Source organism: Fukomys damarensis, unplaced genomic scaffold (assembly GCF_012274545.1).
Source record: "Fukomys damarensis isolate Sample0158 unplaced genomic scaffold, DMR_v1.0_HiC HiC_scaffold_36, whole genome shotgun sequence".
NCBI classification, from domain to species: domain Eukaryota; kingdom Metazoa; phylum Chordata; class Mammalia; order Rodentia; family Bathyergidae; genus Fukomys; species Fukomys damarensis.
In genome coordinates, this window is record NW_022900948.1 from 720,586 (window position 1) to 732,119 (window position 11,534).

Genomic DNA, 11,534 nt, shown 5'->3' on the forward strand with positions numbered 1-11,534 from the left:
GGCCGGCCCGTTCCTGCAGCCGCTGCGCCTCTCTTACCCTGCGGGACTCAGCTTCCGCTCTCTCAGCTCTGCGCGTTGTCTGCGGCCCACGTGGGAGAGCTGCGTTGTTGCTCCTTTGCAAGCTTCCGGCCTTTTTCCCCCCTCCAAACTTAGATTTCTCCTTTCTGAAGTTTTCCCCTGCAGCGCAATTCTCTGAGATTTTGTTTTAATACATAAAAAGAGCGCAGGCGTCTTTTCCTTAAAGTCTCTCCGGTTTTGGAGGCATCAGCCTTGAAACTGCCTTGTTTGCAACTTGAACGTTAAAACTCGGTTTTCCTGTATCTTGAGTTCTCGAAGAGGTCTCGGCGCTAGGCCCAGTTGTGGTGTGGAAGCTCTGAACAGAGGAAGTAAGAATACTGAACGTTGCAGCCAGCTTCCCAGGGACCTTTAAACCCTTCTCCAGCTTGGAGGAGCGAAGAATTCCAGTGTAAGGGAAAGTGGTAAAACTTAAGGCTGTTTATCATTGGCCAAGAATACGGTTGCCTCGGTTCGCCTGTAGAAATTTCTGGCCAATGGAACAGAAGGTCTGCTGCCTTCTCAATTCTCCCCGAAGCAGGCAAATCGCAGTCAGTGAGTAAGTAGCCAGGGCTACTAGAGTACAGTATTAGGCCCTTGCAGGCCTCATGAGCCCTTTATGGTGAGAGCAAAGGGTGAGTTTTTTGCAAGCCGGCTTAAAAGTGAAACTTTTTTTTTCCATTTTGAAAGTAATTATTTATAAAAGGCCTCTCCTATAACAGGGGAAGAAGGCAGAAACAATTTTCCTTTTTGTTTTTGATTTTGTAGTACTGAGGATTGAATCCAGGGCCCTTGCACTTGGACTACATCCTCAGCACCTCACCTTTTGTGAAAATTTGAGTCGAGGTCTCAGTAAACTGCCCAATCTGTGCTCAGACTTGTGACCCTCCCACCTCGGCATCTGGGATAGGTAACAGGCGTGCCACCACTCCTGGCTTTAAAGGGGCGAGTTTCCCATAGGTCTATGAAGTAGACTGGAGAATTTGCTGGAAGGATTAGAATTGCATTGTCTGTCTTATATGTGGTTGAAGTTTATTGAGTGGTAGTGCTTTTTAAATATGGAAGCTAAAGTTAATTTTGAATTATCTTTGTTTAGTCAAGTTATACTGTTAGATTTTATTAAACCCTAGCTTTTCTCCTTTCCTTTACCAAAATACATTTAAAGGGCCATCAAAAACGGAGATGATACCTAAAACAGTCTCATTTTAAAATCTGGTTAGCACACGGCCTGACACGCAGCTTCCTTGTAATATTAATGCAGTTCATTTAAGTGCAAAATGGGCACTGATTTAAGTCCTGATGTAAATGTTGAATGATGTATATTTTTTGTCGTGGCAGCTGCTGGATATGAAATTAAGAGTCAGAAAGGGTGCCAGGACTGCCTCCTGATTTCTGTCTTTGAGGTTGGAACAGGCAGCAACTTTGTTGTTGAGAATTTATGATGCCAAAACCATATCCCCCAGACTGCAAGGCAGCGTCCCCTGCAGTCCCAGTGTCCAGAGCAAAATAAACCTATAAAAACCATGTCCTATTCCTAGGTCTTAGAAACGTAGAGCTGGACCCTTTGACAACATAAACCCCCTTTTTACTGATGTAATGCTGAGATCCTGCAAGATTACCTAAAGTGTCCAGAATTACACAGCAGAACACAGAAAAATGACAGAATTGGGCCTAGAACCTGGCATTCTGATGTGGTCTGTGTGTGCTGCTTTATTGCATGAGTAAATAGGCCTTCCAACCTTAGGGCAAAGAGAGTGCAGAGGCAAAGCCCAAAGCAGCCCTCTTTCTGGAGCCCACTGGACCCTCCAGGTGTGCTTCCAACCCCCTTTTATGTTCACTGGCACGTCACATTTGGTCATTTAGAAGCAGTGCTTTGGTTGGTGGTGTAGGGGTGGGACTGCTTCATTTCAGCTCTAGGTGGTGTGGGGAGGAAGGAGCTGCAGAACGCAGAGATCAGCCTCACATGCCAGCACCACCTCTTTCTCCACGGCAGCTCACCTCCCACTCCCACCCTGCAGGTCCTCAGCTTTGAGGCAGTGCTAACCACACCTACCTGGAGCAGTCACACCAGCCTCAGTACCTCCCTTTGTAAAAAACAAATGGTAACGAGGTTGGAGCTGAAGTTCAGCTCGTTTTAGATCATTCATGTGAAAAACACCGTAGAGTTTAGGATTGATGATATAGTATGTGATATGTCATTCGAATCTAGCTGTCTACTGGTAGAATCCTATTCACATGTATTTACTGAATACCTGCCAGGCACTGGGGATGCATCTTCCAGTTAGATAGGTCCCTGTTTTCTTCAGGATCACTGGTAGGCATCATGTAACAGAACTATAAAGTTGAGGTTTTACTGTGAACTTTACTTGGAGGATGGAGGTGGGAACCAAGCAGTATGAGAGTGAAACGGTCACGAGGGGGAATATGATGGTTAAGTTTAATTTGCAACTTAACTAACTTAAAAAGACTGCTGTAAAGGTGATTGGGAGGGCACAGTACTTGTCGGGGTTAATCCACAAATGTTCATAGCTGAATATGCTGTTAGTTGGGCCCAGTTGGAGGTGGGTCATTATAGGTGTGCCTTTGAAGGGTCTATTTCTTTTCTGCTCTTCCCCTGGGCTCTGCTACCTGGCTGCTGAGAACTAAGCAGTTTTGCTGTTTTACAGCCTTCTGGCTGCTGAGAACTAAGCAGTTTTGCTGTTTTACAGCCTTCTGCTATGGTGTTTCTGTCTTGGAACCAGCCAGCCATGAACTGTGAGCTAAATAAACCTCTTGTCCTTTAAATTACAAATGCCAAGTATTTTGTCCCAGAAATAGGAAAGGTGAATAATACAGAAAGTGGTGAAGAGAGTCAGAAAAGGCTTCGTGGGAGTTAGATTTTAAACTTTAATGTAGTTCCTTCCCAGAAAAAAAAATTTTTGTATGTTGAGATCTAACCACCCGTGTTCTGAGTTAGGAGGTGGGACTTTGGGGGCAAATTAGGTCATAAGGAATAAACCTTCATGAATGCAGATAGTGTCCTTGTTTAACATCAACAAAAAAGGGCCAGAGAGTTGTCTTGTTCCCTTCCACCATGAGATAAAGCACCATCTATGAACCAAAGAGCAGGCCCTCCCCAGCCACTGATTCTGCTTTGATCTTGGATTTCCTAGCCTCCAGACTAAGAAATGTTTCTGTTGTTTGTAAGCTCTCCACTCTATAGTATTTTGTTACAGCAGCTTGAGCAGTTTAAAGACAAGCTGATAGCTGAAAAGAGGATAAAAAAACGTGAAGACCTGAAGAAAGGTTGGAGTGGAAATAGCTACAACCAAGGTCTGAGGAATAAGTGAGCTCCGTATCCTAAAAGTGAACATCACAGTGCTAATGGAATTAATATGAGAAAATGGAAACAAAGTCTTTGTAAATAGGGAGGGGTGGAGGGGTTGAAGGGAGGGCAGGGGAATGGGGAAAAAATAAGAACCAAGTTAGGTTATATAAAGGTACAAATTTCCAATGATGAACGTATACCTAAAATGTACCAATAAACAATGAAAAAAAATCACAGTGCTGATGTGTGGGGAGAATGGGTCAGGTCGGTGCAGCTTGGTAATAATACTTGAACACTGGGGTCATGTCGTGTCCTGTGTTGGCAAAGAATAAAACAGGATGGAGTAGACCAACTATAAGCACATTTATTTGAAAGCTATAAAAGCAAGGAGGTGAAGGTCCTGCTAGCTGTGGGGGGTCCTGCACAGGTTACCCACAAAGGCTTTTTCATCTAGGCCTTTAACGGGTTTAGAAGGGAGGTTGGGCCCTTGTGTAAACCCTATAGGAAACTGCATACTTTTCAGAGTACAGTGTATGCTGTGTTCATTCAGGGTCCATGTACCCTCAAGACAGCAGCCTGCCTGATCACTTTCTGTTCACACTGCAGGGAGGACCCTGAGGGCCACAGACCTCACTGGTGTTTTTGTAAGATGGATGGAAGGTGATGACTCAGCAGACTCCATTTGGGGCTTCCTAGCTCCGTTTTGGGGTCACTATCCTTACTGCTTAGTATATTTCTAACTCCTGTCTCAGTAGGGCCTTCGATTAGACCATGGTAAAGAGTTTGGGTTTGATTCTAAATGGGTTCTGAACAGAAATGAATATGAGATTTATATTTCCAAGTATTTACTTGACTGCTGTGTACAGAATAGCCTGTATGGGGAAAGAGCTAGATCAGGCCAGAAGCCATGGCATAGGCCCAAGTCTAGCGTGGTGGCTGTGGCAGCAGTGAGAATTTAGAAGATGGACAAGAGAAGAAAGGATGATTTCTCTTTCTTACCAGCGGACCCAAAAGATAGTAGTGAATCATTTCTACATGAGAGGTAAGGGTCTGTGAATGACTTTGGAGCAAGAAGGATAAAATTAGATTTACCCCAGGGATTCAGGCACCTGCCTCACAAGCACAAAGGCCAGACTTTCATCCCTGGTACCAAAAAAAAAAAAAGATAAAAATACGATTCCTTCCTCTGATGCATTACTGGTAAAGAGGTTTGCACATGAGACGCTGAGGGGCCTCTTTGCTTGAGGAATAGAGTGGGTGGCAGGTTGGGGGGCACCTAGTGTAAGAGTGATCGAGGCAGTCTTATGGTTTACTGCAGTCAGACAGTCCAGATGAGGGTGAGGGTACTGATGTGGAGTGGCTGTGGTCTGTTCCCACAGGATTATCCAGAAGATCTCAGGGAGACAACGTCCCCAGTTTCAGCCATGGGCAGGTGGCATGCTCTGCCATGCAAAAGACCAGACAGGTCCTTGACATCCAGCGGGCATTCAGTGGATAATGTTTTCCCTAGCGACTGCCCAGCTTTCACTCTGGGAAATAAAAAAATAACTTTTGTTAATCCCGCTTTGCTGGGATGAGGAGGGGATGTGGCCCCATTGTAGGTGGGTGATAGGTTACAAATATAATGATATTAAGGGAGGTACCAAGTGATACAGTCTGTTGTGGAGGGTAGGCATTTAAAACTCTCCTTGTGGCTGTCTTTAGAGAGGCCAGCAGAGGCCTTCCAAGTGAAAGTCCTTCATTTTGCTCTGAAACTGGGTGACAGCACACAGGCTTCACCTGAAAACCAAATAACCAGTGAGCCTTCATATTTTGCCTAGGAACACAATGGCATTTTGGGTAGTATAATTCCTCTTTTGCTGGACTTGTGTGAGCATAGCAGGACCCAGAACAGATCCTTCACCCAGTCTCACAAAATGGCCAGAAGTGTCCCGCGGTTGCAAACACCCCCCCCCCCCACCCCTCCCCCCGGGGTGTGGAAGCATTCACACGTGGTTGTGAAGCCCTTGGTTACATCCGCATGAGAGAGACTGCCTGGTGAGCAGAGGTGAGAGCAGCCAGGTTTGTGTACTGACCAGCTCAGAGAAAGGAAGAAATGGAATTTTTTTTGTTGCTTTGAGGAAGTGTATTTTTATTTTATTTTGCCAGAAGTGATAAGGCATACAGAAACAGTAAGTGATACTAAGTGCAATATTTGATTTGATTCTAATGGATTATGCAAACTCTGACCCTCATAAGGTAAGGAAAATGAAGAAAGAAAAAATCTGTTCCTGCAGTGGACTGTGGACCCTTACCTGTGATTATAATATTGTAATCTCAGAGGCATGTAAACCTTTGGTTCCCAAAGTATGCAGTGTGTCTGCTTCACCTGGCAACTTGTTAGAAATGCAGATTTCTAAGCTCCAACTGGTCTTGCTGAACAGTAATTCTGGGACCAGGGGCTCAGCAGTCTGGACTCTCAGAAGCCTAGGATATTAGACACCCACCGACTTTTTTCAGCACTGATGTCAGTTGCTTCCAGAGGGATGAACACCTGCATTCTAACTAGCCCTTCAGATGGTTTTTATGGGTTTGCTTGTTGGTTTCCTTTTGTAAGACCTAAGTCTCTCTTCCACTCCATGGAGCATGAACAGCCGAAAAGGCCTCCACGATGCTGGGTCCTAAAACCCAGCGAGGCTCTGGGAGCTAGAAACCCAGGAAGGAACACACCAGGCTAGATGATAAACAGACCTTTATTAGTCTGGCCAGACGGCACTCTCAGAACCAAGTAGCTCAGAGAGGCAACTGCTCAGGGGCTGAGGTCCTTTTATAGGGTTTTTCTAAACAAAAAAGTTCAAACATAGGTCAGGGCATTCACAGAACTACCAGAGGACAAGATTCCAAACACACTGCTTATCTTATGCAGGAAATGTTTATGGTCACCTTCTGTCAGACCATTTGACCCTGAGCAGGCTGTTAACCAGGTTAGTAATTAGCCTATGAAGAAGGCAGTCTCTGGCCTATTAGCGTGGAGTCACTTTAGGTCTTACACTGTGGCTCCTATAACTGTTACCTCAAACTGAGCACCTTCACACAACACAAATGTATTCTCATGATTCTGGAGGCCTGAAGTCTACAATGGGTATCGAGGTGTCAGTTGGGCTGGTTCCTCTTAGAGCAACCATTGTCCCTCCTTTCCGGCCTCTGGAGACACTGGCACACCTTGTCTTGCAGTCCCTTTTCTTCCCCTCTCTTTCTATGATCATCACCTTCTCCTTCATTGGCCTCCCTTTTTTTTTTGGTACTGGGTTAGGGTTAGGATTGATGGTGGGACCTTGCATTTTTCAGGCAGGTGGCAACACCACTGAGCTAAATCCCAAACCCTGGCCTCCCTTTTGTAGTCACAGGTAATGCAAGATAATTTCCTTGGTCTCATGGTCCTTAAGCGAATCATGAAAAGTCCACATAGAAGTTCTGGGAATCAGAATGTAAATAAGATCTATTTTGGGGACTGTAATAGTTTGGAAACTGAATGTCCCCCAAAAGCCCATGTGCCCTTCGATCACCAGCTGAAGCACTTCGGGAGGTGGTGGAGCTTTCAGTAGGACCTAGTGAAAGGAATTAGGTCATTAGGGATATTGGGACCTGGCCACTTCGTGTCTCTATTTCTGTTTTCCGGCTGCTGTGAGGTGAACAGCTTTGTTCTGCCACCACAAAGCTCCCCACCATGAAGTTCTGCCTTACCACAGCCTCAAAGCAACAGATCCTAGTGACTGGACTGAAACTGTAAGCCAAAATAAACTTCCTCCTTTATTTTCTCAGGTGTTTTGTCATAGCAACAGAAAGCTGATGAACAGAGGGGCCATGAAACAGCTTACTACACTTAGCCCAGATTTCAGAAATTTGTGATTTAGGAGCAATCTGAAGAAGTTCAAATAAAATAAATTATGCCTTTCCCATTCATCAAAATCTTAGCAGTCTGGGATCTGGAAATATAGTGAGCTTTGAGGAAAATTGGCCATTTCACGAGTGAAGTGGTATCCAAAGGATGTCTACCTTTGACTATGTCAAAGCTATGGATGGTCGATCCCCTGGAGCGATCTAGACTTCTAAAATATAGTGTCACTGTATTCTCTTACTGGGACTACTCTAACAAGTAGCCTTGGTAACATGAACAGCAGGAACTTTCTGTCTCACACTGCTGGTAGCTAGAAGTCCACGATTAAGGTGTCATCAGGGTTGGTTGCTTCTGTGGTCTTCCTCCTTGGCTTGAAGATGGCCATGTTCTCCATGTGTCTTTAGTAAAGAGGGCACAGCTGAGTCCGTAATCATTTCCTACAAAGGAGTCTTGGCAGAAAGGGGTTGTCCTGTCAGAGATGAAGCCACCAGCTGTCCTTTTGGTCCACATTGAAGGTTTAGAACGGGCCTCACAGACTGACACGTTTAGCCCCTGTCTCCCCATAGAGCTGGCTTCCAGGATTTCACAGTCTTAGGAAATTTCAGAGCCAGGCTGGCCCAATAATGAAGCTGTGTTCACTGCACTTGCCAGACTTGGCAGCCGAAGCCAAAGCTTGGCTCTGGCTATTTGGTCATCATGAGTCTGCTGCACAGAAACAGCCCATTTCCCCAGCACAAATGCATCGCAGATGCTCTGGGTTATGGTGTTTTGAGAATGCCATTAGAGAGCACTAAGGTCTCAAAGTCATGGTTCCTAAGACCAAGAAGGGTAGGTAAAGTGTTGAAGGGCCAGGGACAAGGGAAACTAGGCACAGGGTAGGGGTTAAAATGCACCCTTTTGACCTTGCTAGAAGCCACCATTCTGGCCAGGTAAGCCACCGTTTGAGTAAGATGCTTTTGTGGTCTCAGATGAAGTCAAACATGGACTTCCTTTTTTTTGAGATTAGCCCAATGGTCTGTCCATGAAGTGTGGGAAGAACCAGCTGTTAAAACCTAACAGTGACTTCAGGTGACGAGCAATCCCTATTTAAAAACTCTCTGTTATATAATGAACTACTGGGTGTGCAGAATCAGTCCAAACATTTGATTGCAGGTTTTGAAGCCATTTCATAAGCATTCTGCAATGAATTACAGGGACTGAGGATGGGTGCCAGCAAGGTCTTGTCTTTGTTTCCTGATTAACACAGAAACAATAATACTTCTAATAGAGTGATGTCGTGAAGAATTCCAGGGGATATTAGGAGATGGTATCTCATAATAGTTGAGCAAGAAAGAGCCCAGACTCCTTCCCTGACTTTGCTCTTTAGGATTTGCTCTTAGACCAATTTCTTAATTTGTGTGCTTCTCTTTCTTCATTTGTAAAGTGGATATAATACCATAGTTCTTGTCTTCTAAGGTGTGCCCGTGATGATCAAATGAAATAAGGCTTCTGTAGCACTTCACATGCTAACTGTGACATGTAAGCGCTCATACAGTCACTTTACTGCCAATGCCAGTACTGAGTTGATTGCTGAATTTAGAGGCTCAACAAGATGTGGACAGAACTGGCCTGTCAGTACTTAGGTGCTTCATCGTAACTGTACTCTGCTGTCCAGCCAGCAGGTGGCGACATTGACCATATCATGGCTCTGCTGGTCTCCATCCCGGAAGACCAGTTCCCTGGTGTGGCAGGACATTTCTGCTATTAGTCTTGTTGCTGTATCCCGTGCAAGATGTGGGTTTCCATTAGGACAGCCAGTCAGATGGCTGGGTGGGCTTGCTTGTAGATGATTCCAAGGTCAGAGACTCCATCCTAGACTTGCTCTCAGGTCAAGTACTTATCACATGTTTCTTGCTGAGGGCTCAAACACCCACTACCTAACACAGGTCCCTGTACAGCTCAGGTGCATAGACTGAAGCTTGGGGCTTCTGTGGTGAGCACAGGGCGCTGGATTTCAACAGGATACCTGTTGACATCTAATTACTGCTTTCATGCCAGGCTAGTTTGTATAAACAGGTGGGCGCTTCCACAACAAAACTGGATTTGTTTTGCATATACAAACGTGAGGTTCCACAGTTCAGTCCAGAGTCTGAGAAGCTGTGGCCCAGAAACAATCAACTCAAAGTGGTCTTAAGTAAAAATGCCAGTGTTTCCCTGAGTAGCTGAATCCTTGAAGAGTAAACTGAGAGTCATTTCAGAGTCGACGGTTTACTTCTGGGGCCAGGATAAAGACATTGGCAGGACAGATTATAGCCTTGCCATGATCTGCAGAGATAGATACATGACATGGTGGATAAAATAGAGAAGCCAAGCCAGAGAAGGGGCTAGGGTTGCATAAAAAAGTTCTTTAAAAAAATTGTTTTTTCTGTTCAACTAGGTGATTAAATGTATTAACTAGGCCCGGGGATTTAGCTCAGTGGTTCTGCCACCTGCCTCACAAGCTCAAGGTCCCAAGTTCAATCCCTGGTACCCCCCCCCAAATTAAATGTATTAACTAAAGTGAGTACTACTGTTGATTTGAAAACTATAATATTGGTTAATCTTCAATTATAGTTTGGTTGACGAAAATATGTAACCTGTGGGCTGGGTGTGGTAGAGTAACCCTGCAGTGCATCGAGCCCACCAGGAGACTGAGGTAGGAAAATCACAATTTCAAGCCCAGCATGGAATTTAGTGACTTACCAAGACCCTGTTTCAAAGTTAAAAAAATACAAATGGCTGCGGTTGTATGTCAGTGCGAAGGCCCTGAGTTCAGTCCCCTATTTCACCAAAGGAAAAAAAGGTGACCTGTGGTTTCAATAATATATCACAAGATGGCGCCCAAACTAGCTTAGTCACTGAAGGCCAGCGTCACGGTAAACCAGCAGAAAATGCTTTCGTAAAAGCTCAGTTCCCCAATTTTCTTGATTTGTTGGTTTCTTTCCAGAAAACAAGGACCAGGGAGAGAACCTTTTTCCTATATGTTGAAATAAATCAATTTGTGTAAATCGACCTGAAAATTGTTTTGAAGTTATTTTGTCTAGTTCTTAACCCTTCAATTTTTGCTCAAGAAGCTTTGTTTTATGTAATTGAAGTTTTACTCAGGTGACAATAGATTTAAACTTTTTCAGTGAAAAACATGCTTAGGTCACTTTTCATGAATTTTCTAGTAAAATGTGTCTTTAGCCTGTCAATCATTATTTAAATATTTTACCCTTTAGGAGGTCAGTCTAGGGAAATTTTCTAAAGACTTTAGGTACTTAAATTTTAGTTTTAACAGTTTAGTTAATATTTCTCTTTGTAATTGTTCTTAATTATGTTTTTTAGTCATCAACTTAGATTAACTCTTAGTAGAATGAGGTGTTTTTACTTTGTCTATGTGCTTACTGTATAAAAATATGAGTGATAGACATGAATGACAGTTTGGTTTTATAAACACATTTGATGCTAACTTTTCATATAATTTCACTGAGGTCTCTTCTGTCTATTCTTTTTCAGCTCTATGAGTCTAGTAACATAGCAGAGAAAGTTTCTCATTGTTTAAATAAAATGCTGGTGAGAGGATATCATTATCAAATGAGATACCTAAAATTTTATATCCTAGCAGGTTTTTTAAACATTCTTTTCTCCATTTTCCAGTTAGCACAGAAAATAACAGTGGTCAGAAAGAATTTTCAACAACCACATTTGCCTACTTTTAAATTTGATTTTCTAACCTAAAAGTTTCATTTTGTGCTGATTTGTAATTCAGTCAGAAATAAATGCCCAAAAAGTTGTCTAAATTTTGGTTATTTCTGCAATATAGGAGAACTTCAATTTTGGTTTAATAAAAAGCCTTCAAATATTTACCTTTGGCGGGGGGTCCGAGGATCAAACTCAGGTCCTTGTGCTTGCAAGGCAGGCGGTGGAACCACTGAGCCAAATCCCCTGCCCTGTCTTTTTATTTTTTTAGTAATTTTCAGATTTTTTTTTTTTTTAATTTAAGTAGAGCTTAACAAGAATGGAGCAGAGTTTATAGATATAAGTAAATGTGGTTGAAATAACTACAGTATTGTTTCTAATGAAAAATTGCCCATAGGATATGCTCTTTTTTTTTCTCCCTTAGATTGGAATAATTGGTGGAACAGGCCTGGATGATCCAGAGATTTTAGAAGGAAGGACTGAAAAATATGTGGATACTCCATTTGGCGAGGTTAGTATCCAGTTAGTGGAGACTTGTGGGCTTTTCCATCTTTTTTTTTTTTTTTTTTTTTTTTTTTTTTTTTTTTTTTTTTTTTT

General features: G+C 43.3%; 1 protein-coding gene across 1 annotated transcript in view; it reads left to right on the top strand.

Moving 5' to 3' along the window:
* Positions 1 to 8,125: 8,125 nt before the first annotated feature.
* Positions 8,126 to 11,534, top strand: part of Mtap (methylthioadenosine phosphorylase) — a 38,412-nt gene continuing 35,003 nt past the window's right edge. The window contains exons 1-2 of the mRNA XM_010637893.1: positions 8,126 to 8,167; positions 11,362 to 11,448. Of these exons, the coding sequence (XP_010636195.1) occupies positions 8,126 to 8,167; positions 11,362 to 11,448 (129 nt within the window). The remainder of the gene's footprint in view (positions 8,168 to 11,361; positions 11,449 to 11,534) is intronic.